The 27,909-nt window shown below is 46.7% G+C and overlaps 1 protein-coding gene across 4 annotated transcripts in view; it reads right to left on the bottom strand.

Annotated features, from left to right (window-relative positions):
* Nucleotides 1-218: 218 nt before the first annotated feature.
* GATA4 (GATA binding protein 4) overlaps nucleotides 219-27,909 on the bottom strand; it is an 83,678-nt gene continuing 55,987 nt past the window's right edge. For 3 of the 4 annotated variants that reach the window (XM_066387988.1, XM_066387997.1, XM_066387978.1), the window contains exons 3-7: nucleotides 7,807-7,976; nucleotides 6,137-6,262; nucleotides 3,684-3,771; nucleotides 3,108-3,253; nucleotides 219-2,060 (exon numbers count right to left, since the gene is read on the bottom strand). In XM_066387988.1, coding sequence (XP_066244085.1) covers nucleotides 1,878-2,060; nucleotides 3,108-3,253; nucleotides 3,684-3,771; nucleotides 6,137-6,262; nucleotides 7,807-7,976 — 713 coding nt within the window. In that variant the 3' untranslated portion in view covers nucleotides 219-1,877. The remainder of the gene's footprint in view (nucleotides 2,061-3,107; nucleotides 3,254-3,683; nucleotides 3,772-6,136; nucleotides 6,263-7,806; nucleotides 7,977-27,909) is intronic. The other variant, XM_066388006.1, reaches the window with a different exon arrangement.

A 27,909-nucleotide genomic window follows, 5' to 3' on the forward strand; every position in this document is an offset into this window, starting at 1 on the left:
TAGTCAGTGGCGGGGCCAGGCTGAGTGCTCCTCTCACCAGCCATGGTCAGGGACAGAGGAAGACCTGGCCAACTGCCAAAAGCAAACGAAGGAAGAAAATGACTTCAGATGCAGCCCATGGGCCGGTGGGCTAGGGAGCTCTGGGGCTCACGACTGCCTCCCAGAGGGCAGTGCAGAACCACCCAGGAGAGATGCCAAGGGGAGGAGGAAAAGGGAAAGACGAGTACAGATAAATTTATTAGTTAAATACTGATTTTACAGCCATTTCACCTTAAGACAATGTTAACAGGTTTGTGGTTAGGGAAGGCATATGGGGGTGGCCTTCATGAAGGAAAGCAATGTAAATGATGATTAAAACAGAATCTTGGTTTAGAGATATTCTCTCCTACAGCCTGTAGGATTTTTTTTTTGAGGGGGGATGGGTGTTTCAGGGTAGGATGTAGTAAGGCCACAGTCTGCGACAGCTCTGTTGATAAGGACGACACGGGAGAGTCCATGAGCCCCAGTGTCACAGGCAGAAATAGCAACATGGAGATGAGAAAAAGGCCAATTCCAGACAGGCAGAGACCTGGAGACCCCTTCTGGCCCAACGGTCTTCTCTTAAGGTCATCGTCTTTCTTTCCATGAGTTTTGTTTCATTGTGTTTGCTTTGAATTTTTGTTGCAAAATCCCTAGCTTTTCACCTCTTGGGCAACAGAGTTCTGCTGGAGAGAGGAGGCGGGTGCGGGCAGCCCGCACCCCGTGGCTGCACCTGGTCTGCTGTCTGGCCTGGATGCACATCTCTGCAGGACATGAGCGGTGTCAGCAAGACCAGATGGAGCGTGAGGCATCGGCATCGAATGAAGACCCGGCCCTCGTGCAATGCAGGGTCCAGCCCCCACCGTGTCCAACAGACGGCTTCTCCAAGTGGGTCTCAAGTATCAGATGAGCATCAGTCCAACTTGCTTTAGCAGCAGAACCTTTTTGTTCTCACTCAGGACCCCCCATGCGGGATGGGGTGGAAGAAGGATTCTGAAGGGGAAGGGGGGGGCTGCTGTTTAGATACACTGCTGAGCTCCTGTTCACACACATTCAACCTGAAGGCAGGCCGAATCACTCGGAGCAGTGGAAGGGGCTTTATTTTCAGAGGCCTTGGGTGAAGAGTGGGAGCGAGGGAATGAGGCTGTGAGCGCTGGGGAGGGGGTTGGGGGGGAGGCCCGTGGGGGAGGCAAAGTTGCCAAGTTGCGATTCCCCGAAGCCATGCTGCAGGGTGGGTGAGTGGCCTCTCCTCCGTCTCCCCACGGGGTGCGCGCAGGAACTCGGGCACTTCCCCCAGCATGTCTGGAGTCAAGATTCAATATCGTGGGGTGAGGGGTGTGCTGAGCCTCAGGGGAGTGTTGGGTGTTGGGCAGGGGCAGGAGCTGCCTGGCGGGGCCTGTCACATCCAAAGGCACATCAGAAGCCCTGGCTCAGGCTGGAGCAGGGGTCCCAGCACCCTGCCCCTCTATGCACCCTGAGATCCCCAGTGCTGGGAACGCCATGGTCAAACTGCCACCTTAGGCCACAGTGATGGAAAGGTAGAGAAGGACATCTCATCTCTTGTTGGGGTGGAGTGGGGCAGAAAAATGAGAAAGAAGTCTTAAGTGTGTTTTAGGGATGGGCGGATGCTTCCAGATCAGTCTGGGCTCTTCCCAGCCCCCTATCTTGAACAGGTATCTGATAGGATCCAGCACCTACGTCCCCTAAGAAATCGTCGACTCTTCAAGTTTCTTCCCAGTTGTTGTTCTGGAGTCAGTCACTCCCAGACGGAGCAGGCTGGCCGCTGGCGCAGAGCCTGACCTCTGCTGCGCTCCCAGGCCCAAGTCTACGCGGGAATCTGAGGTGGGCGGGAGGTGACATTATGCAGTGATTATGTCCCCGTGACTGTCAGCCAAGGCCAGGCTGTTCCAAGGGTCCTGCTTGGAGCTGGCTTGCGGTGACTGGCTGACAGAAGATGCGTAGCCTTGTGGAGAGAGCTTCAGGGCCGAGAGGACTGGGTGGATGGAGGGCCCGTGGCCAGACATCGCACTGACCGAGAACGTCTGAAAGCAAACAGTGCAAGATGAGGTGCGTTGACTGAGTCCTGAGGGCCTGGGGTGGGGGGCGGTCTGGGCTGAAGAGGGGAAGCCTCATTACATAGACGTTCCCAAGCTGGCTCTCACCCCCAGGAGAAAAATCAGAGGAGTAGACCAAAGGCAGGAGTGGACAAGGGCAGGACAAGGGACCCAGAAACACTTCTGTTCTCTACCCCTGTGCTATGGAATGCAAAAGGTCTGTGTGATTTGTCGGCTGCTTCTGCGATATGTCCCCATGGGTTTGTGACTATTCTGGTTTTTCTGAAGGCTCTGATAATTACATGAGAAATCTGCCACAATCTCATCACCATCAGATTTTCACTTTCAAACAGTAGCATCCTTCCCACTCAGAAAGGATTTCTGGCTCTTCTGGTCCTATAGAACCAGCTGCTCTTCACCCAGACAGTAACAAGCTGGTTAGGCCCCGGACTCCCGCAAGTATGGGTAAGAGAGCAGAGTTAATGGGAGACTGAGACCAGAAACATCCCGATCCCAAATGAGAGGAGCCACAAAGGAAGGGGGGAGAGGAGCAGGGATGCCGTCATATCCAAAAGAGGAGCATGAGGGGACTGCTGGTCCATCTTCTAGGCACAAGGAGGAGGTTGGGACCTGCAACTGGCCCTCATTAAAATGACATCCTGCCTGTGACCTCCTCACCAACCCCAATCCACCCACCTTGCCCTCTGCAGTTTCCACGCCTCTGCCCATGCCAGGAGGTCCTCCTCCTCCCCTTCCTCCTGTTGAAGGCTACCCATCCTTCAAGGCTGAGGTCAAACACCCCTCTCTTAGGAGACAGCGGAGCTGCCAAACACTATGTCGCATAGTTGTGTGTGCGAATTACTGTAGCTGATCGCATGTACTGATATAATCCTCATGCAGACAGTGCCCAGCCTGGCGGGGGGGCGAGGTGGACGGCACCTCCCTCGGCCACAGGCTCCAGTGCTGGCCTGGTCACCTGGTACTCTGGCAGCTCCTCCCCCATGGACAGTCCTGCTCCCCCGCCCAGGGGCGCACCTGGGACATGGAGCTGCTGTGGCCGTAGTGGGACGACAGCCCGGGCTCTGTCTTGATGGGGCGCATCTCCTCGCTGCTGCTGGCGGCCGTGGTGCTGGAGCTGCTGGAAATGCTGGTGGGAGGGAGGCTCTCGCTGCCCGAGGGACCTGGAGCAAGGCAGAGTCAGGATACCGAGGTCAGAGGCAGGGACAAAGGCAGGCCATTCTTTGAGACAGACAGCCAGGGTCCTTCATCAGTGGAGGGCAATGGTTCCCAGAATGAGATTTCCAAGGGAACTTTTTGAAATGATAGGCACATCACCCTTTATCCCAACCCCTTGAGGCCACATGTGTTTCAAGATTCAAAACTTTTTTTGATTTTAATAAGGGTGTATATACTATACATTATAGAATGCCTCCAGTAAGGAAGGTCTGGCACAACACCCATATGTAAATACATTAATAACTACAGCAAAATATGTGAATGTCCACACGTGGGGCAAATAAAGACTATACATAGTTGGTGTCTGAACACATTCTCACACACTCCCAGAGCTACAGGCTTATTCGTGTGATTACACACGGCTCTTCTACTCACCTGCTGGTGCCTTAGATTTATTAAGGTTCTTGGGCTTCCGTTTTCTGGTTTGAATCCCTTCTTTCCGCATCGCAAGAGGCCTGGGAACCTAGGGGATCACAAGTCAACATATATGGTTTTCCACTTGAACACGATCAGCTTCAGTACACACACACAAACACACACACACACACACACACACACACACACACCGGGAAGGCAACATCTAAGCCAGGGGTCTCAAACTCGCGGCCCGCCGAACAATGTTGTGCGGCCCGCAGACTAATCCACGAAGTTCAAAATATTTTGGATAAAATTAAGTAAGCCTGGGGGCCTACTTGTATTTTTCATTTCTCTAGCATCCTAGCTAGATATTAGCTTAGTTAACAGCAGTTGTGATGCGAACTACAGTTTCTGGTTGTTTTGTGACACTGAGTAAACTGCATGTACGATTGTGCTTGTTGTACTGATTTTTTTTTGTTTTCAACTGCAGTGAGAAAAGTGTTGCGTAACAGTTGCCTTTTGTAGACCTAGTGCGGCCCGCCGAACGGCTGTGATCTTGCTCTGCAGCCCACATGCTGAGTTGAGTTTGAGACCCCTGATCTAAGCCATCCCTCTATAATGCAACTAAATAAATCAGCCCCTGGAACTCCTGCTGAGAGAGAAATCAAATGTATTGAGTACATGCTACACACGGGGTATTTACAGTAGACCCTGTAGACAATACTGCAGGACACAGTTCCTTCCCGCCAGAGGCTCAGTTTAGCAGGAATGACAGACCATAAGCAGACTCAGAGGCGATGTAGGAGAACTCTGTCCTGGGCTGGGGAGGAAGGAAAGTGGCACATGAGCACATCAAGGAAAGCTTCACTGAAGAGGTAACGTCTGAGTGTAGGAGTCGTGTAGACAGCGGCAGGTATGTCAGGCAGCAGGAACACTGTATGCCAAAACCTTCCATTTACCAGCCTCGTCAGGACACCATGAGAGTGAGAAGGCAGTGCTCTTCTTAGTAATTATGCCAAGAAAATAGGCAGAAACTGGGACAGCCCTGCTGAGTCAAGATGTAGAGTCACTATGCTTAGAGCAGCTCCTCACTGGACTGAATCTGACGGGAGCCAACGGTGGTGTTTCCATGGGAGCAGCAAGAGATTATGCTGTAGACTGATTGGCGGCCAGGTGCTGAGCTACACTGTCTGTGGGCAATACTTTTGTCCCATCTGACTTCTCATACACAAGCAGTGACTGCCAGGTGTCATGCTCTTGGATATTCACAGAGGCCTAAACAAGTGGCTGGGGAACAAGCCTACATCATTCTAGTATTTTAAAATACTGTGCCTTCCCCATATCTGGTTTCTTTTAGCCCCTGGCCTATGCTTGTCTCCCATGTGGGACTAATAATGGCCAAACCTGCAAATACTGAAAGAAAAGCAATCACTACTCCAGAGACGTCAACCTAGAATAGTTAGAAGTGCACCAGCGCACGTGAACGTGAACTTGCCTTCTAGTCCACTGAGAGTCAGATGAGACAGCACTCCTGCCTTTGGGGAGAAGTGTGCCCAGGCCCTCTTAAAGCCCATCCTGACTTTGGGAGAATCTTGATCTCATCTTTATCCCTACCCCCCTCAGTACTTTAAAAAAAAAAAAAGTGGTGCAAAGATACACATAACAAGATCTACCATCTTAACCATCGTTAACTGGACAGTTCAGCAGTGTAAGTCACGCTGTTGGGCAGCCATCCCCGCCTTCCATCTCCAGAACACTTTTCATCTTGCAAAACTGGGACTCTGTACCCACTAAATAACTCCTCACTGCCCCTGCCCCAAAGTCCCTGGCAACCACCATTATACTTTCTGTCTCTGAACTTGATCGGCTTTGTTGTATATCATACTTCCACCTACAGAGACTACTTCTGAGTCTCCTAATCTGTAAAATGGGAATTAGACTTATATGATGTTAAAGATGAAGTGACCAGCAGTATTTCTGATATGATATGAAGTCTGTGTCCCCCCAAAATTCATGTTGGAAACCTCCCCCAAGGTGATGGTATTAGGAGGTGGGGCCTTTGGGAGATGATTAGGTCATGAGGGTGGAGCCTTCATGAATGGAATTAGTGCCCTCGTAAGAGTCCCAAGAGTTCCCTCATGCTCTGTGCCATGTGAGCATGCTAGGGAAAGTCTGTGACCTGGAAGACGGCCCTCACTCAGCTGTGCTGGTGTCCTGATCAACTTCTAGCCTCCAGACTGTGAGAAAGAAATTTCCATTTAGAAGTCACCTGGCCTATGGTATTCTGTTGGAGCTGCCAGAATGGACTAACACATGCTGTGAGATCCCTTCCCATATCCAATTATCTTTGTTAAGAAGGAGGAATACATATAGCCTGAAGGGAGGAAGATGAGTGAGCACTGAGTGATGGGTGTGAAGGGTCGTGGATGCTGGTCAAGGTGGCCATCCTGCATGGGAGTGGGACTACTTACGCCATGGAGCTTCATGTACAGGCCGCAGGCATTGCACACGGGCTCACCCTCGGCGTTACGGCGCCACAGCGTGGTGGTGGTAGTCTGGCAGTTGGCACAAGAGAGGCCCACTCGGCGGGAAGCGGACTGCAATACAGGAGACAAACCCTTCAAGTCCAGGTAGAAGGCAGATGCTGCTGCTTCTGCCTCACAGCGAGTGATGCAGGGCTGGGCCCTCCCTAAATGGGTGATGGGAGTAGGCCATAATAATTTTGTGTGTGCTGGTTGTGTATCTCAGAACCTTGGTGTGTCTCTCAGACCAGCCTCTGTGCCAGGGTCTCCCTGTACCCGAGCCACTCCTGGGACGGGGTGGGGGAAACGTCTGCCCTGGGAGAGGAAGACTGAATCCTAGTCCTAACTCTGGCTTTAGAGGTATCAGTAGCCACTGAACATCAGATGGAAAGCCCCGCGAGCACTGGGCACTGCAGGCAGAGAGGCTTCTCCTCAACGTGGAGTGAACGTGGTTTCAGGTGCCAGGCACAGGTGGTGGGTGAGGATTTACTGTATCCAAGTGTCATCAGAGACTGGCTGGGTTCTGGAACCTCAAGAAAGGGAAAGATCAGGGTTTATCTGCTTTGCTCTTCCCTCATCAATTACAGGAAACTCAGTTCATATTGGTCACAATCAAATTATAGTAAGAAAAGACCATGGAACCAAGAACCCAAAACTCAGTTCCAAACTCTACCTCAATCACAGGGCCCAATACACACTATATAACCTCTCTGCACTTCGGGTGGGTCAGTCAACTGAAAACAGGGTCAGTAACAATATAGAAGGGAAGAGCTGACCTTCTTCATGGGGTTGACGTGAACACAGGAGGCATACAAGGCAACGCTGCACTGGGAACCAGGAAGTCTGGACGCACTCATATATGACCACAGGTGAGGCCATTAGCTTTTCAGAGCCTCACTTTTCACTTCTGCATAATATGGGCTTGAATTATATAGATGTTCTTATGAAGATTTCTAAACAGAAACCTCATTTAAATAGATGGTGGGAGGGCCTGTAGGAGGAGCTCTCATGAGATACCCCTCATTGTCAGTTACAGAAGAGGTATCTGCCTTCTCCAACAGGAAGATGTTTTCCTACTCTACAACTCCAGCAGGTTAATTAAGGACAGTCTCCTCCCCCCACCACAAGACTTATAACTCAGCCAATGAAAAGCCACTACATTTCCAACTCCCAGTTTCTTCCAATGGACTCTTTGTTTACAACAGCCCCTCTGAAGTCTCCCTTTCCTCTACAAAATAATCTTTCTCTCCTTTGTCATCTGGACTTGGCATGGTTTGCCATCAGACCACATGTTCTGAATTACAAATCTCTGTTTTTCCAGAATATATTCATTTTGCTGGAGAAATAGCTGGCTATTTGTTTAAGGTCAACAGTCTGGAACAACCTTGTAGCTCAAACTAATTCTAAAGGTGTGAGCAATCGCCACATGGCCTAAATCTACCCACCTAGCCCCTCAAACCATACCTCCTTTTAAAGATGACTCAAAATCCGGAATTTAAAACCCAGAAGTTTTCCACCAAGGTAGGAGCCTTGAAGCCAGGTGCTGAGAGGAGACACATGTGCCCCCCCCCCCCCCAACCCAAGGCTTCTGGACTTCTGTGGTCTGGGTACTTGCTTACCAGCCGGCGCTGAGGCTTGATGAGGGGCCGGTTGATGCCGTTCATCTTGTGGTAAAGACCACAGGCATTGCATAGATAGTGCCCCGTCCCATCCCGCCTCCAGAGTGGGGTGGACATGGCCCCGCAGTTGACGCACTCTCTGCCTTCTGAGAAGTCGTCAAACATATCTACTGGGTGGGAAATAATACCAAGAATTAATTCTTTGTTTATTCCTATTAACCTTATGTCAGAATATTTTGAGACCAAGAAAATAATACCCTTTCTTTGGATGGAGTGAAGGATGCATCACCTTGGGGCCTCACTCTTCCTCACTCTGACCTCAACCCCTGGGGGATCTTTCTGCTCAGAGGACTATCATAGGAAGTAGACAGTTTTACTCTTGGACATCCCAGACCCAGCAGGACTCTCCCTAGTCAGGAGAAAGGAAGAGAGTCTGGCAGCAACCACCAGCAGCCTGATTTTAGTCCTTTCTCTCTCCTTCAGAGCCTGTAACCCTGTGGTTCTCACCTAACACTGAGTTCCACTCTGACCTTCTGTCTCTCCCTTTTCCTTTCAAAATTAAAAATTCTTTTCCCTTTGAATAAAAATAATATTTACTTCAGGAAAACTAGAAAACACTGACACGTGTAAAATATATGATTCATACATAATCCTATATATAACATGAAGATCACCAGTATTATTATCATTTTGTTCTATTATATCCTTTGCAATACTTCATATATATGTATTTTTGACTGCTTGAGATCAAGCTATATAATTTTGAGCCTGTTTTTTCACTTAATAGCAAAGCCTTTTCCCACATTAGAAATTCTTCATAAGCTCACTTTAAGCGCAGTATAATGTCCCATCCTATAAATGTGTCATCCTTTAAATGTTGTCATTGACCTTTTATTTAATCATTACCCAGTTTCTGATTTCCTGTTTTGTAAACATTGCTCCTTTTGAACACAAATTTTGAGATTTCTGGTTATTTCTTAGGATACTCCCCTAGAAGTAGAATTAATGAACCAAAGGAACACATTTTTAAAGTTTTTGTGATTTTCAAACTGCTCTGCAAATAAAACAAACAAAAAAACCCTGTAATTCATTCCTCTCATTTCCATCTACCCATATGACCTTCTGTGTCACAATGTGACATATCTCCTTGTCTATTGGTACATAAAAAAAGGTGCACATTATAGTGATGGTGGCAGAGTTTATCACACTTCCACGGGCATGTTGCCACCATTGTCACTTACTCACCTGCTCCCCCCCATTACCTTTCTCTTCCACATCTATACAATTCTCCGACTGATAAAGTCCACTCATGTGCACTTCATTTGCCCTGGTGCAATCAGCTGGGCTTCTCTGTTACCCCATATGATCTACAGAAAGCCTGGCTCAGAAATTCCAGGAGTCTGACTCCCTGTACACTGCTTCTCTGCTCTCCCTCCGTCAGGACCCAGCCCTAGGATTTAAGGTGGCACATTCTGCTATTTCTGTGACCTGGATCCCTGCTTTGAGGGAACAGTGGGCTAAAGAAGAGGATGTTGGGGGGGTGGGGGGCCCTCCCCTCAACTCTGGGTACACAAACAGTCATTTGCACCTGCAAACAAGTAGCTGTATGTCCACACCAAGTCAACAACGTGCAGGTGTGAGGAGCTGTTTGCTCAGGCCAGGGAGCTGAGCACACAGTGGTCACAGGAGAGGCTATTTTTGCACCTGGGTCACACTGAGAACCCTCCAGCAAGGTCACCTGCCTGCACAGCCGCACAAGAAAAGGCAATTCAAAGAGTAGCTTGCTTCCCCAAGCCTGGGGGAGACGTAGAGTGAGCACCAACTTGCACACCACCGGCAACACCTTCATGACCACCTCCACGTTCACTTCCAGACCCTTGCCCAAGGCTGGTTAGCGCTGCTGCCTCAGCCAGGCCTTCCCTGAGGGAAATAAAAAGGCCAGCAGAATTCACAGAAGGACCTTAGACCAAGGCGGGTCCCTGCAATGTCATCATTTTGTCAAGAGTTTACAATAAACACTAGATGGCACCAGAGCTTCAGAATTGAACCAAGACACTGTGTCCTGGTATAAAATCAGGTTTAGGAATTGCAGGACCTTTTTAGATCATCTCACCAGTCCCAACCCAGGGCAACCCTCTTATTCTACTTTTTATTATTATGAAAAACTTTAAACATATTCAAAAGTGGACAGATGAACACTTAGTCATCATTCAGCTTCCAACAAATTGAGCCCAATCTTGTCTCCGTTACACCTCCTCCCACTTCCCCTTCTTGTAAAACTGAGGAAAATCCTACATATGTCATTTCATTCACAAATATTTCAGTACATAGATCTCACAGATGAAGATTATCTTCTCCTTTTAAAGAAAAGCAACCTGGCTTCTTTTCTATGTTCTGGTTTATCTAAAGAAGGTTCCAGAGACAAAAATCTCATAATCTGCCTCTCTCCCTTTTTCTCCACATGCATGCACCATTGGAGACAGACTCTCCCAGGTCTCTGCAGGTTGCTGGCCTCAGGCTGCTTTCAGAAACACAAAGGCTGCCTTAGAAACTCCTTCAGGCTTGCCTCACAGAATGGGTTACAGAGTCAGCAACAATTTTACTGGCCAGGGAAAGGCACTGGAGGTTGGCAAATAGAAATTTGTCACCGACAAATATTTTTTTTTAATTTTTAAAAATATTTTATTTATTGATTTTTAGAGAGAGGGGAGAGAGAGAGAGAGAGAGAGAGAGAGAGAGAGAGAAGGGGGAGGAGCAGGAAGCATCAACTCCCATATGTGCCTTGACCAGGCAAGCCCAAGGTTTCGAACGGGCGACCTCAGTATTCCAGGTCGACGCTTTATCCCACTGCACCACCACAGGTCAGGCCTCACCGACAAATATTTATTGAGCATCTGCTATTTAAGCACTCAGACACATGTCACAGGAGCTAAAAGGGAATCTTACTCTCAGAATGACCTACTTAGGCAAATTGAGCCAGAATATAATTTACACAATTAATTTTTGGAACACAACTAAGTTGGGGATCTGGGTGGCAGGAACATCTTGTCCAGAGCAGAAAGTGCAGAAGTCCAACTCAGATAGAAAGGTCGAGTGTCACAACAGCAGCCAAAGAGAAGGACTGCATGAGAGGCCAAGGCCCTGCTTCCTCAGGCCCTGTCAGACCACCTGTCTTCCCCACAACCCACTACATCTTCAAATCTGAACACATTTCCATATTTTCTACCAGAAAATTTCCATCCAACCTACTCAATGAATGGTTATATAATTTTAAATGATTATTATGAAGATGGTGTAACAATTGAGGAAAATGCTTACCCTACATGTTAAATAAAAAAAATGCAGCACACGAAATGCCATGTAAGGAACTTTTGTTACACTAGTTAGGTTGTATAGACTTTCTTTAAAAAAACAAAACTAAGGCCCTGGCCGGTTGGCTCAGTGGTAGAGCATCGGCCTGGCGTGCAGAAGTCCCAGGTTCAATTCCCGGCCAGGGCACACAGGAGAAGTGCCCATCTGCTTCTCTACCCCTCCCCTCTCCTTCCTCTCTGTCTCTCTCTTCCCCTCCCAAGGCCGAGGCTCCATTGGAGCAAAGATGGCCCGGGCGCTGGGGATGGCTCCTTGGCCTCTGCCCCAGGCGCTATAGTGGCTCTGGTCGCAACAGAGCGATGCCCCGGAGTGGCAGAGCATCGCCCCCTGGTGGGCATAGCGTCGCCCCCTGGTGGGTGTGCCGGGTGGATCCCAGTCAGGCGCATGCGGGAGTCTGTCTGACTGTCTCTCCCCGTTTCTAGCTTCAGAAAAATACAAACAACAACAACAAAAAAAAAAACCCTAAAACTAAAAAAAATACTGTAATGTCATAATTGCTTATTTTAAAAATCTGATAAAAAAATAAAAATGAAACAAAAAAAGTTTTGATCACCTCAACCAACTCCCTCTCTACTATAGAGGAAGGGAACTATCTTACTGACTTACAATTTGACACATATTAACCCCACCCACCCATCCAAGACTGAAGAAAGGAGAAAAAGAAGTTCAAACCCTGCTGCTTAGCACCCACTCTGGGAAAACAGGAGGTAGCAGGCTGTGAGCCCCAAACTAGCACTAATATCTGGGGGTGTGTACCTTTGTAACAACCACCTCTTATTCCCTGATTAGAAACACATAGGGTGGAACTTCCTGAGGGCAGTGGGCAGCAGCATGAAGCCAATTTCTAAGCCTGATTTCTATGCAGAAGGGCACAACTGTGGCCTTGACTTATGAAAGCCGCACCTACACACCCATGCTGAGCACCATGGGCACTGGCCCAGCCACTTAGAAGGCAGTGGGAAGCCAGCTCTAGGAAGTGGGTCAGTGGTACCCCACATCCAGAGGAAAGACTTGTAATAATAGTTGTGAAGTACTTTGCAAATAAGAGGAAAAACTCACAACAATAGCTGTAAAGTGCTTTGCAAACACCAAATGAGATAACAATGATGGATTATTGTTAGGGTTGGAGGGGTCCTGAGGGGGTGGAGAAGACCAGGGACAACCTTTGGTCTGCTGGGTTATGGGGGGAGAGAGGGGAGAGATAGAAGAGCTAGGAGACTTGGGGATCTGACCTCTTCTCAAGCCACTGGGACCATGCTCAGAACTGTAAATGTCTAACCCACTCAGACTTGGCCAAGTTTGAGACTGCTGTCAGGGAGTGAAGGGTCAGCAAGGTTGACAATATATACTTATGACATCTCAAAGCTGCTGCTCATGGGAAACATTAATAAATGATTATTTTAGCAATCAAAAGCGTAATGTGAATTGAGCCCTTACCCCAAGAATGGGACTCTAACTCCTCACTTCCATCCATAACCCCAATAAAAAAATTTGTTTTCAAAGAGGGAAACAAATGTAGCCTGACTTCTTAGGCATCCGATTTAGAATGGATCTTCCCAGGAATTAAGGCAGTCTATCCCCACCCAAGTGACTGAAAGAAAAATGTGGGCCTGGAGGTTGAAGGATCCCACCCCTGACTTCCCCACAGAGAACTGACGCAATCAAAGGCAAGGACTCTGACCTCTCCCCTGACCTGCTCCATCCATCTTGGGGAACCACCCACAGGTGGGGTGAGCCAGTGGGAGCTGGGAGAAGGAAGGGCCATGAGGAAGGAGGGGAGTAAGAGAAAGAAGGGAGAGATCAGAGGCCAAGGTCATGGTTGGCAACACCCACTGGGCGCTGCTGGAGGCTGGAGAGGAAGCTCAGGCCGAGGACACTGCCGGGTGTATGCTGCCCGCTGGGCCAGTGCCCTGGGAGCTGGGTCTCTGCAGAGCTGCCACCCGAGCCTTCCTTCATCTGAGAGGCTTCTTCTTGCTAAGAAAAGCTGGGTCTTGAGCCAGAGCCCATGAGGGAGCGACCCTTCTCCTCAACTTCACCCTCCGATGCTGGGGTATTTGGTCTCAGGCCGCCTGTTTCAAGGAAGGATGGAGCACTGAGGCCAGAACATTGGCTGTGTGTCTGCTCTGCTTGCCCCCTGTAAAAGTGCTGGATATAGAAATTCATTTGACAAAACTGAAGCAAAATCCCTTCCCAGAGTTGTTTTGGTCTAGCTGGGGATACACACCTCAAAACAAATAATTACATTACATGTGACAAACTGCAATGGCGCCTGGGCTACATCATGGGCCCCCGCCCCAGCTGCACATCTTCAGCTGTCCTAGATCACCGTGCAATCTGTTCGGGAAGGCAAGGCACACAAACACGATGGAAATCAGCCATGCCCAGGGCAGCTATTCAGTGCTACAGAAGAGAGGCCAGAGAGGATCACAGCTTGGACAACAAGAGGGGAGGGGCCAGCCCCAGACCTCCCCAGGAGCCAAAGGGGCTTCAGGAACAAAGTCTTTAGCCCCACCCATAGGTCCCTCACTGAACTCCAGGCTGGAGTCCCATCCAAAGTTCACCAGAGATTGTGCATGGATTTCCTGACAGGCCCAGATCTGTCCCCGGGGCTGGCGCCTGGGTCTGGGGCACGAGGAGCAAACAAATCCTGAGGTTTTTCTGGCAGCTCCTGAGCCTTTGGTCTTCTGGGCTTTGTCAGGCTGGGCCCGTGACAGGAGGCTGCTGACGGGGGTGCAGACACAGCTCCAGCAGCATCCAGGCTGGCGGGGAATAGGAGCGCCTATTTTGGAAGCTCCTGCAGCCACTGAACAGAAGCGGCTCTTGCCAGGCAGGGCCGGAGTTGCCCAGTGGAGTTTGAGGCCTCTGCTTCTAAGCATTGGAGAACAAAATGCTGGCGGTTGTAGATTATCCAGGAGAATTCTGCTGCGGGTTTATGCGATGCAGAACATTTTTAGAATTTTACAGACAAGGACACTGCGAATAGTCCATATGAAATATTTAGCACACTGTATTTCTTAATAACTGCTGAATAATATGACAGACCTTAAACTTTTCTACAGGTTAATGTAATAATTGTACTGGAAGTAAATCTTCACACACACACCCCCACACAAACATATGCACACGCACTGGTGTTGATCTACAATAGGAGCTTGGCTTCGGGCTTGAGGTTAAGAGTTAAATACTGTGACTCAGATTTAAAATAAAAAAAGGGACAAAGGGATGGGGAAAGAAAGAAGAGGTTGAAGAACAAGTGACAGGCTGGAGGAAAATATTTATAGCATGCAAGAGCTGGAAGTTAAACACACACAGTCTCCCAGGAGAGGGTCACCATGAACCCTTCCCATCCATGATCTGCAGGCTGAGACACCACCATCTTTAAAGTAGGCAAATGATCAAAGGAAAAAGAAGGGACAACTCAATGATTGTGCTATAATTTCTACTTTTCAAACTTTCCCTTAGGTCAATATTTTGTCCTACTCAATGTTTTGTTTTTGTTTTTGTTTTTGTATTTTTCTGAAGCTGGAAACGGGGAGAGACAGTCAGACAGACTCCCGCATGCGCCCGACCGGGATCCACCCGGCACGCCCACCAGGGGCAACGCTCTATCCACCAGGGGGCGATGCTCTGCCCCTCCAGGGGCGTCGCTCTGTCGCGACCAGAGCCACTCTAGCGCCTGGGACAGAGGCCAAGGAACCATCCCCAGCGCCCGGGCCATCTTTGCTCCAATGGAGCCTCGGCTACGGGAGGGGAAGAGAGAGACAGAGAGGAAGGAGAGGGGGAGGGGTGGAGAAGCAGATGGGCGCTTCTCCTGTGTGCCCTGGCCGGGAATCAAACCCAGGACTTCTGCACGCCAGGCCGACGCTCTACCACTGAGCCAACCGGCCAGGGCCCTACTCAATGTTTTTACAAGACCGTTTTGCCCAGTTGTCTCCTTGTCCTCCTGGGCTTCCTCTCCTGCCTCCCAGCCACCACCACTCAGTGAACGCGCTGTCTGCAGCCTTCCTGGTGGGACCTGGTGGGACCGACACACAGCCGGACAGGCTGCTGTGTCCAGAATATACTGTCCTTCAGCCCCCGGCCTCCCAAACCTGGCACCACCAGCTCTCTCTTTTTGCCACCCCTTGGTGCTGAGTAGGATGCCACATAACTCATCATCCAGAATGAGACACTTCTGAGGAAAAGGGGCTTATTACTAATTAATCTGGGACAGCAGGTTTAAAACCAGGATGTGTGGCCACTCTCAGCAGAAGTCCGGGCGTGAGGCCTACACCCCTGACATGCCTACTCCCTCTATATTTCCCTACACGCTGGTTTCTCCTGACGTCACCACCTGACTTAGAAGTGGGCTGATTCATCACCTCTCAGACAAGGTGCAGGCAGAATGCAAGGAGAAAGAGACATAAAATGACTCTAAATGCCAACAGATAGTTGGTCACTGACATCTCCTAACCCCTTGGTTCAGCCTTAGCCTCCACCACGGCCACAGGAACCCTGACTGGGCCTCAGCAACTGACAATGTTTGCCACTGCCTGCACCGTGCCTTGTTCAGTGACTGCACCATCGCTTACCCCCTAGTCACTGCTCCCCCTGTGCTGGCCTGTATCAATTAGGGCTCCAAAGCTCCTGCAGGGCAGGCGGCACAAAAGCCTTAAAGCCTGGATGTGATGTTTGGGTGATTCTGTGCACAGTAGTGGAAGAAACTGACGTCCAGAGAAGGTGAATGACTCACCTAAGCTTCAAGAACAGTGATTCTTTACCTTTTCCATCTCGTAGCACACATAAACAAATTACCTAAAATCTGCAGCACACCAAAAACATATACTTTTTCCCAATTTGGCAACAACAAAAAAAAAAGAGGTATAATTTTTATTTGTTCACACCAGACAGCCATTGCTGTGTGGGCTGTTGTAAGTTTTTATTTGACAATCTAAGGGAAAAGAGGTCAGTGGCCCAGACTAAATAGTCAGGCACTGCGTGTTTTAAAAATTCTTGCTGGCACCACTCTGCTCTCAGGCTAGATCACTCCATCTGCAGCACTCTGCATACAACAGACACCCTGCGCTCATTGACCAATCAGATTTCAACAAAATCCAGCGCCCTCAAGTGTCTAATGAGGCATCAGTAGTGCCAGTAGGAAGATGTAGATCTTCAGGGGTGTGTATAATATATGTAGCAGATGAATGGGTGTGTATCAAAAAGTACTCCATGCTGCATTAAAAACCAGCCTACTCTTGATAGTGATAAAACTGTCCTAATTATTCATTAGAAATATATCAAAAGGACCTTCTTCCCCCCTCTCCCCCCAAAAAAGAGAAAGATAAAAATGTTTATTTTTAAGATATCCATGGTAAAATACTGGAAACAACCCAACTATCTACTGATAATGGAATCAGTAAAAAAACTAAGTTGCAGTAAAAAATATGAAAATATAAGTTGATTTTTAAAATGACAACTATACAAACTATGTTAAGATTTTCTCTTCCTGTAACATCATTACATAAGCAGTTAATTAAACAAGTATCTGTATCTGGGGAAGAAGAGTGCTGGAGGCAGAAGGAACAGCACAGCAAAGGCTCTGAGCTTTAGAGAAATAGACAGTTAAAAATCACATCATGAGCCTGACCAGGTGGTGGTGCAGTGGATAGAGCGTCCGACTGGGATGCGGAGGACCCAGGTTCGAGACCCCAAGGTCTCCAGCTTGAGCATGGGCTCATCTGCTTTGAGCAAAAAGCTCACCAGCTTGGACCCAAGGTCACTCGGTATGCTGAAGGCCCACAGTCAAGGCACACATGAGAAAGCAATCAATGAACAACTAAGGTGTCGCAACGAAAAACTGATGATTGATGCTTCTCATCTCTCTCCGTTCCTGTCTGTCCCTATCTATCCCTCTCTCTGACTCTCTGTCTCTGTTAAAAAAAAATCACATTATGCAACATAAAAGGAGCTACTAGTTGCAAAAGACCATTGAGTGTCTTTCGTCCAGAATGGGCAAATCCAGAGTCAGAGAGTCGATCTGTGGTTGCCAGGAGCTTGGGGAGATGGACACAGAGTGGCTGTAAATGGGCAGGAGGTTCTTTTTGGAGTGGTAGAAGTGTTATAAAATTGTGAGATGGATGCACAACTCTGTGAATATACTAAAATCCACTTACTGTACACTTTAAATCAGTGAAGTTTACAGAATGTATGTTGTATATTAATGATGCTGTTACAAAACAACTACAAAAAATTAAATTAAATTTTAAAAAGCATCTCTGCCTAGGAGTCAGGGGATTGGAAATGTCTACTTTATTTCTTCAACTTACTGGGATCCCCTCATTCCAAAACAAAGTACCTTCTCCACCTTGGGCCCAGGCACCTCCCTTCCCCTCTGGGCTCAAGTATCCTCAATGGCACTAATTATTTTTCCCATTCCACAGAAAGAAAGAGAAAAGCCCTCCCCGTAGGTGCAGGAGGAGCAAATGTGGATATACATGATGAGCCAACCAAAAGCTGCCTTTAAATCACAAAGTCCAGTGCTGGGCCTGTCTCTAACAAGTCACTGGGACCAACACCTCTCCAGGAGTCCTGTCAGCTTGCCCCAGTCATCTACATGTACCCTGAAAGGGGGGATGTGAGAAAACAAGTGTTCTAGGCATTAATGGAGAGCATGCCATGGTACAGCTCAGAGGACAACGTAGCAATACCTTAGCAAAAGTATAGATGCATGTGCCATTTGATTTAGAAATTCCACTTCCAGGAATTTATTCTACAATGCACTGGCACTTGTATAAAATGATTGGTTCACGTACAAAGAGATTCATTGTGGCTTTTTTTTTTTTTTTACAATAGCAATGAATTGGAAAACAATTTGCTTATTTATCAATATAGAACTGGTTAACTCAGTACCCTATGTAGTCATAAAGAATGAAGATCTTCTATATACCAATATGACATTCTTTACAAAATATGTTATGAAGTATTAGGGGTAAAGTACAAAATAGTTTATCTGATGCTTTCTGATAAAAAGAAGGGGAGAGGAGTCTATCCACAGATTTGTTTGTATATACAAAATAGCTCTGGAAGGACAGACAAGAAACTGGTAATACTGATTGTTTCCAGGGAGACATCCTGGTGACTCAGGGATGCTTTTCACTGTAAGCTCTTGTGAACCTTTGAATACTCAATATGTTAATTTATTGCCTATTTTCAAAAACAGGCAATTTTCAACCTTTTATGTTAAATAAACTAAATAAATATGTGTAAACTATCACCATCATTGTTTCAGCAGGCAGTATGTAGGGCAGGTTTCATTTTCTGATTTCCCTTAAGAGCATCTTATCTCCTAACATTTTCTAAGTGGGTTCTCAGTCTCACCCCCCGACTGCCATCTCTCACAGTGCCCTAGTCCCTGTCCTGTCCCCAGAAGCCCTCAGCCCAGCCTCCACAGGCAGGCTCAGCCCCCAGTGGATCTGGCTTAGCTTCTAATGCTGTTATACACATGCACACTGCCTATTTAGACTTTGTTCTTTTATTAATTAGGAAGACTGAAAGAGAAAGCTTTGGGCAGGCTCTCTGTCAGGGCCAGTCGAGACTTAAACCAGGGCAGTCTGGGCCCCTTTGATTCTGCACCCCCTCTCCAGCTTGTTATAAACTGGCAGGATAGAAAGGAAATACTGAACAAATTGCCAGACCAGCTCCCTCAGGGACCAAGACAATAGGTCTGGGGGGAAAGACTTTTCCTTCCAGTCCAGTGGCTGTCCAGAGGAAACAACTTCCCTTTCACCTCCTGGAATGGCAGCAGCCAGCCAGCCAGCAGGGGAGATTTATGGAGATATAATGTGACCTCTTTATTGCCCTGAATGCTAAAGAGGCATTTCAGGGGAGATTTACGCCTTTTAGAAGGGGAGGGGAGCAAGGGTGTAAAAACATATGCACTATGCACGAAGCTGTTTCCCCTCTGGGGTTTTCTTGGGGATTACTTAATCAAACCAAGGTTAAACTCAATGGCCAGCACCTTTACATCTTATCTTGCTAATCCACCTAGTTACCCTGCAAGCTTTTGCACGAAATATGGGGTCTAAGGAGAGCTGGGAGGGCTCTGTTGAGCTTTGAGTTCAGTTAACACTAAAATTAAACAAAAAATAAAGATGAATATCATATGTAGCAGGGCCAAGAGCCTGTTCTCCTACCACAGGACCTAAATAGTTTATGTTTCACCTGCCGATGCTTGGGATCTTCCTTGTAAAATAAGGATGTAAAACCAGATCATCTAGGTCCTTCCTAGTTTGAAAATGGTCTAGATTAATATTAGATCAATGTATAAATTACTCTGCACTGGTGGTTTTTCTGGTTTTTAAAGTTGCAGAACACTTTCTTCTAAGAAAGCCTTGTCTGAGGAAGCCCAGCACTTAAAGAAAAAACAAAAACAAAAACAAAAACAAAAAAAGGAAGTGCAGCTCATTGGGTGAAAAGATAACTCAAATCCTTCCCAAATCCCCTGGACATAATGAATACAGTGATAGCCTTGAGGAAGGTCCTCCAACCGCTAGAGGGCACAGAAGCACAGCTACAGGAGTGTTACTTAAGACTCCCTACCAAGGATGTGCAAGGGGTCCGTCCAATGCTTCAATATCAGAAACTACATTTACCAGACTAAAGGCTGGGACTAATAACAACCAATTCCAGAATTAATGAAGTGGAAATGTTTGCCAACAGTAATTTTACCTCTCTTGCTCTGGTCTCCACAAATCAAAAGTGAAGTATTTAAAAAAGATTTTGGAATCATCCAACTTAGCTCTATATTGTAACTTTTCTCATTTACATATTAAAATTTTTTCCAAATTTTCGTTTAAACTGTGTAATTCATAATCGCGATAAATATAAAAAGTCTCCACCATTACCATTATCTCACCCCCCCTGAGACAACACTAACAACTTTTCTATTTATCTAGATATTTTCTATTTTATTAATCATAATTTTTATTTTTAGAAATTAGAAAAAAGTATCAGGAGTACTATAACAATCTCTATTATTCCCTGTCACCATCTCTTATTCAACCACCATTCTAAATTTAGTAAATATCTTTACAATTCCTTTTTATACCTTTACACATCTCTAAATGTCATATGATTTAATGTCCTCACACTGTACATCACATCTACAAATTTACTTTACTTTATGAAAAATTTTACTTTATTTTGGGAGTTCTTTTCTTTCTTTCCTTTTTTTTTAGAGATAAAGAGAGGGGCAGATAGGAACAAATAGGAAGGGAGAGAGATAAGAAGCATCAACTCATAGTTGTGGCACCTTAGTTGTTTATTGATTGCTTTCTGATATGTGCCTTGACCAGGGGGCTAAAGCCACGCCAGTGACCCTTGCTCAAGCCAGCAACCTTGGGCTCAAGCCAGCGATCTTGAGGGTTTGAACCTGGGACCGCAGTGTCCCAAGCCGACACTCTATCCACTGCCCCACCGCCTGGTCAGGCTAGGGTTCTTTTCATCTGATATGTTCCTGTTCAGAGAGGAAGGGGAGAAAGCATACCTTTGCTCTGTTATTTTTCACAGGAAGTCTCCACCCATTCTAAGCAACACATACATCCTTCTCAAAACCTACAACTTCTTCTTCATTGTACTTTCACTAGCCTGCCCAGACTACCCTAAGGTTTCCATAGGTTTATTTGGCAATTAATCACATTGATCTTGAATTATCCATTTTATCCTTGTTTTCAGCTATCACTTATATCTTTGAATGTTATTTAGTCTTTTTTTTCCTAAACTATATTTTGTTCCTAAGCCAACTTATAGGCACATAAGAGATCAGGGTGTATTTTATATCTTGTTTATTTAGTTAGCTTTATTTTCTCTCTTTTCTCATCCAAGCCTCAGAACTCTATAGCCAAGCAGACACTGACAAATTATATTTAAGAAAATGGAGCTTCTGAGCACAGGAGTCTGCAGAATCCAGCTCTCAGCTTCTCTTCCTCCCACCTGAAGAACCACAAAGGAATCCCAGGAACCTAGGAGCATAGCTGATGGCAAAGGTCTAGTAGTTCAATCCATCCTTTTAAATACAATACATCCTTTTCCATTTTAGGAAAAGTTTGAAGGTGCTACAGAAATGCAATTAGGAGGAACACTACTACTGACTCTTATATTAATAGGGCTCACACCTTTCGGGGAAAAAAAGAGAATGCAGTGTCAGGATGGAGGATTTTTGCAGTTTATTCTCTACCTGCTAAACTTTTACACTGTTTCTCTATATATATACAGTGTGTCGGTAAAATTATGGTGCACTTTTGACCGGTCACAGGAAAGCAACAAAAGACGATAGAAATGTGAAATCTGCACCAAATAAAAGGAAAACTCTCCCAGTTTCATACTATTCAGTGCAGTTCGATGTGGGCTCACGCACAGATTTTTTAGGGCTCCTTAGGTAGCTATCCCATATAGCCTCTACAGACTCGTCACTGACTGATGGCCTACCAGAACGGGATTTCTCCACCAAACTGCCAGTTTCCTTCAACTGCTTATCCCACCGAGTAATGTTATTCCTACGTGTGGCACTTCATTATAAATGCGCCGATATTCACGTTGCACTTTGGTCACGAATTCAAATTTAGAGAGCCACAGAACACACTGAACTTTCCTCTGTACTGTCCACATCTCGACTGGCATGGCCGTGGGCTGCTCCGCTGTATACACGGTGTTATGTCATCATCTGCGCATGCGCACATGCTGCCACATCATCCTTCAGAAACTGGGAGGGTTTTCCTTTTATTTGGTGCAGGTTTCACATTTCTATCTTTTGTTGCTTTCCTGTGACCGGTCAAAAGTGCACCATGACTATTCAGACACACTGTATTTTTGTTGTTGTTGTTAATTGTGGTGGAATACACACCACGTGTAATTACCATTTAAGCATGTTTTAGTGTACAATTCAGTAGTGTTAAGTATATTCATATTGTTGTGCAATCCATCCCTAGAATTCTTTTCATCTTGTTAAACTAAAACTCTGTCCCCATTAAACAACTCCCTCCTTCCCCCAGCCCCTGGCAACCACCATTCTACTTCCTGTATCTGTGAATTTGACTTCTCTAGGTACCTCAGAGAAGTGATATCCTACAGAATTTGTCTTCTTGTGCCTGGCTTATTTCACTTAGCATGATGTTCTCAGAGTTCATACATGTTGTACATATGTCAGAATTTCCCCCCTTTTTAAGGCTGAAAAAATACTCCACTGTATATATAAACCATGTTATGTTTATCCATTCATCTGTCTATGGACACTTGTCTTGCTTATGTAAATGTGGCCCCTTATATAGAAGGAATTATAAACATTAAGTAAGATATGGAGTCTATGTCCCTAAATGTAGACTAATACTGAGAAAGAAGAGAAATTCTAACTAATATAAGAGCCTTTTGGCTATTGTGGTATTCTCCTTTTCATCAATAATGTGTCCACCTTTACAAAATATAAAAAAAATCAGGAACAAAGGCAGGGCTGTGCATTGAACAGTAAAATAAATCTATCAGACCTTGACCACTAGGGCTCCCATTTGCTGACCCAGCCAGGAAGGTTGCGCATGGCAGGGTCTTCATTAGACTGGGTCTTCTAGAAAGAAGCGCAGAAGTAGCGGTAGCTACAGAAAAGCCAGGACAAAAGGGAAATCTTGTGGCAGCAAGATTTTGAGGGAAGGAAGAAGCCCCAGTAGCCCTGCTCCCACAGGGCTGTTTATGCGCATGTATGGCGACCTCAGCCTGCACAGTTCCCTGAAATGGCAGGGTGCGTGCCACCAGTGCAGCTGACAGTGGGAGTGGATGGGAAGAGCACTGGCCCAGGAAGTTAGGCTGATCTGATTCTGCCAGCCTCAGCACCATGTGGCCTTGAGCACCCTGTAACAAATGGATATTGCAACTCCTGCCCTCAGGACAGTTGTTGGGAATAAATTAAACTATGTCAGAGGAGAGCAGTGAATACTGTCAGCTCTCAAGAGTGTTTGTTGGGCCTCAGTGCCACCATTAGATGTCACAACTATCTTCCAAACTGCTCATCAGCTGGGCAGGCTGGATGCAGTTGTGGACTGCATCATCCTCCTTGCTGCCTTAGTTCTGCTCAGCTGCTGTCCTCAGAACCTATTGGAAGGGCCAACAGTTCCTGTTCCTGATGGTAATGGCACAAATACTCATCCTTCACTTGCTCCTTTCAGATGGTCAGAGCTGGCAGGGCCCATAGATACCAGAGTCATCTGCTGCCAACTCTCCCAATTTTACAAAGGAATCAGAAGCCTGGGAAAGCCCACGTGGACCATGCAGTTTCTATCAACACTCCTTAAAAGACAGCTCGATCACTTCCTGTCAGATGGGCACTGAGTCCACATCACTCCTGCAGCAGAGACAGAGGCACAAAGAAACCTGGATCCTGCTTGCATCTCAGTCAAGAGATAGGAATGCCCAGAATGGTGCATTTATTAGGGGATTTTCTTTTTTCTTTTATTAAGTGAGAAGCGGGGAGGCAGAGAGACAGACTCCAGCATGCTCCACAACAGGGATCCACCAGGCAAGCCCCCTATGGAAGTGGGGTGGGGGATGCTTAGCCCATCAGGGGCATTGCTCTATTGCTAAGCAACTGAGCTATTTTAGTGCCTGAAGCATGGAGCCATCCTCGGCAGCCAGGGCCAACTTGCTCAAACTGTTGAGCAATGACTGCGGGAGAGGGAGAGGGAGAGAGAGAGAGAGAAGGAAGAGGGGGAGAGGTGAAGAAGCAGATGGTCGCTTCTCTTGTGTGCCTTGGCCGGGAATCAAACCTGGGATTTCCAAGCCAGGCCAACACTCTACCGCTGAGCCAAATAACCAGGGTTGAGGATTTTCTTTAAAATTAATAAACAACTCATTTTCTTCCTAACCTTCTCCAAATCCACTGAGAATCTAGCAGCCACCATGGGTTAGATGCATTTCCTGGCAGAAATCCACAAGGCAGTTACTTGCCCCCTGCTTTTCAGCAAACACAATTTAACACCATGATAATGCTAACCGCAGTGATGTGTGACTCAGACCCTAGGAAAGATCTGACTCTACTGAAGCAATTCAGGGGGTAAGGGGGCCTGATTTATTCTAAGTGTTCCAGAGACAGACCCTGCCAGGGCTTCCTCCATAGCTTCTCCAACAATCCTTCCTTTCTGAATGCAATCCAAGTGGTTTCTTCATTTTTTCCCTTTTGTTCAAATCTCACTGGAGGCAGACAAATGGTTCCAACTCCTTTAGAAGGATTTTTAAAAATATTCTAAGGCTATGACAAATGTCACTCTTCAGGCACCTACCACCCCAACTAACTTCTGCTTATGTAAATGTGCTTCCCTATGTAGAAGGAATTATAAACATTAAGTTGGATATGGGGTCTATGTTGTTAAATGTAGGTTAAAATTGAGAAAAAAGGTGAATTCTAACTAATACAAAACCTACCTTTAACTCAACTTGGCACCCTCCTGTGCAACCTAACTCTTTATTGTGGAACTAAAAAGATTCTATTTGAAATAATAACTTCTTAAAGATTTTTTTTTTTTTAATTTTATTTATTGATTTTTAGAGAGAGAGGAGTGAGAGAGACAGAGAGAGAGAGAGAGAGAGAGAAGGGGGGAGGAGCTGGAAGCATCAACTCCCATATGTGCCTTGACCAGGCAAGCCCAAGGTTTCGAACCGGCAACCTCAAGTGTTCCAGGTCGACGCTTTATCTCACTGCGCCACCACAGGTCAGGCAATAATAACTTCTTTAATGGTAACAGCCAAGGTGAACTTTTATCTAATGTCTAACATTAAAGAACTATGCTTTATGAACATCACGTCCTATAAGTCAAAATAACCCTATGAAGTACCTGCTATTTAATTTTATAAACATGAAAACTGGAGAAGAGCTGGAATTTGAAATCAGGTGTCTGACTTCAGACCCACTCCCTTAATTACAAGATTCTTCCTGCTTCTCTTTTATCAGCTGCCAAATAGTAAAAAGTTGGAGGTCCCAACAAGGAATATAAGCAAAAGTTCTGAAAATAATGGAAAAAAGTCTGGCTAATGGGCTCTGCCTTCACCATGTCAACTGGTTAGATGGTCCATTTGGCCAGCTCTCCCCTCCCCAGCATCTGTCCTCTTCGTCCCCCCACCACCACTGCCCCTCTGCTTTGTCCTGGGAAAAGGGTCCCCTTTATTAATGCCATTCCTGGAGATGTGTTTACATAGGGCAGGAAACTTAATATCAACATTCCCCACAGGAGAGTGTCCTGTCACTTCTGTGAAGCACTTCAGGCGGGCAGAGACTAGCTGCACGAATCAACAGGCACTTATGCCCTTTAAACAGAGCCTGATGGGAGAGTTTGTTTCTACAGAGAATCTTTGAGTTCCTGAGCCCGTTTGTTATGATGAGCTGAGAGGCAGTTGTGCATAGGCAAAACTCCCTCTGGTGCCTCAAGAGGCTCTCGAGGAAGGATCTCAGGGAATCTCTGAAAGTGGGGAGGAGGGAAAACAGTGGATTTAGGCATTCAACGGGTGGGAAAGGACAAACCTGATGAGTGAATTTCTGCAAGTCTTTATAAACTGGCTGGGAAAGACTGCAATGGACCTGGCTCCAAGTTCAGAACACTGAGAGAATGTAAAGTCTTTGTGGGGCCTGAGGAAGCCCAAGGGACACACACCACCAGGATCCAGCAGAACACCACAGGATCAAAGAATAAGCCCAGCAGGCTTTTACAAGGTGAAACATGAGGGCTCCCAATTATCCATTTTCTCAGCTTCCTTGCTTGCCCCCCCTGCTCAGCACCTCTGTTGCCCTGCCCTGCCCCACTCTCCCCTCCCGCCTTCATCAGAGGCAGCTGGATGAGCTCCTCTGCCCCTTGTCACTCTCTACCCTGGGGGCTCCCTTCTGTTTTCAAGTGATGGCTTCACACAGTGATGAACCTGCTGGGCATCTCACACCTGTGTGTCCCTCCCCCGTGCCTCAGACCCACCACATCCAAACTGTTGGTCCCACTCCAAGTGCCCTGTCATTACCTTTGAGAATGCCACTGGAGCTTTCAATGTTTTTCTCTCTCCTGCTGGCCTTCCAAGTTTTGGCTGCCTTTGCATGCTTCTTACAGCTCCTAAATTTCCCCACTACCCACCCCTGCACCAGAGCTCTACAAGGTCCTACTCCCTGTACAACTGATCAGGGGTGAGGACAGGCCCATCACTGGCCTCTGTCTCTCAGGAAACTGTCTCAGTAGGGCCAGACTGAAGTATGAATATGTAGCCAAAGGGATCATATACTTTATGATGAATTCCAGACTACCTTTTCAGAAAATGAACATTTTTTTTGTATTTACCATGCAATTATATCACAGACCCCAAAATGAGTGAGGTATGATTCTTGCTCTGGAAAGACTGTCAGTCTAGTGAAACTATAATCCAGGTAAAAGGATAGCACCTTAAGATATAGTGAAAACACTGGCCATGGCTGATTCTCAGTAATTCTGCCTGGAGCCTTGTCAGAGGCGCTGCCAGACGCCCACAGAGAGATTCTGATGAGAGAGCCCACCCAGCTTTCATGTAATTCATGACAAGATCCAACTGTGCTCCCTCTCTGCTACCAAAAGGCAGTGTGACCTGTCTTCTTTGATTCTTCCTTGTTTTCTTCCAGTTCTTCCAGAGTCAAATGAGTAAGAACGAGAGACAAAAGTTGTCTGTATATAAAGCATTATGAATTTATTAGGGTAGAATGAAAAAAAATGAGACCATCAGACAGAAGACAACTTGCCAAGGTTCTGCGCCATGCTGGCTAACATCGTGCAGCACCGTGTGTGTGCCAGGGCTCCGGCGTCCATGCTGTTCACCACCACAATGATGGACAACAGCAAGTCTCCCTCTCTCGTCAACAGCTAGACTCAAGTTCCAGCTAACTTGGCCTTCCCGTCAAAGACCAAGACTCACAGAGCCTAAGTGATAAAATGCAAGGGACTCTCCAGAAATACAGTAGAAGTTGCTCTTCTCTGCATAAGAAGTCAAATAAGAGCCAGTTCCTTCACCATCCCTCCCTGGAGGTGCCACCGATTTCCCAGGCTGTCCCAGCAACCAGTGGCTTCCAGGCAGAAGGGGAAGTGATTAAACAGATTCTCCAGCCCTTGAACAATGGAGGAGGCTTCAAAGGAAATATGGGGTGAGAAATCCTACTCAACAATGGACTCAACTCTACTCAGAAGTTTCTGCAGACTTTTTCAGTCCAGCACATTAAGGTACTGTGGGGGGAAAGGGTATGAGTTCTTGAGGGGGCAGTGGAATCCCACAGAAGTGGAGAAATGATACTGGTTTGGTCCACATGACTGGTCAGTGATGTAAGGCCTCAAATCCAAGATTCCTGCCTTGATCCAGCATCCCATTAGCCACAAAGTGTCCCCTCTTCCTCACTCTCACCTCCACAAGGCACTTAACAGCCAAGCAGGAGGGCCACACAGTAAGGAGAGAGAGTTTCCATGACAAGCTGGAAAAACAGCTTAGAATCTAAAGGAAATGGAGCATACTTGAATGCCATCTCTGGGTGGCCAACTTCAGGGTGACCCACTTTTACAGGCCGTGTAAACTGGGGAGATGAGAGGTGCATAGAAGTTGGCTTAACACATACATCTCATAGCTCTTTCTCCCCAAACTATGGCTATAGAGGCTCAAGACAAAGATAATGATCACTGTCTTCACCCATGCCCTTCCTTGGCTAGTTTGGCCTGATGATTTCCTCTT

This window comes from Saccopteryx leptura, chromosome 1, assembly GCF_036850995.1.
Source record: "Saccopteryx leptura isolate mSacLep1 chromosome 1, mSacLep1_pri_phased_curated, whole genome shotgun sequence".
NCBI lineage: Eukaryota > Metazoa > Chordata > Mammalia > Chiroptera > Emballonuridae > Saccopteryx > Saccopteryx leptura.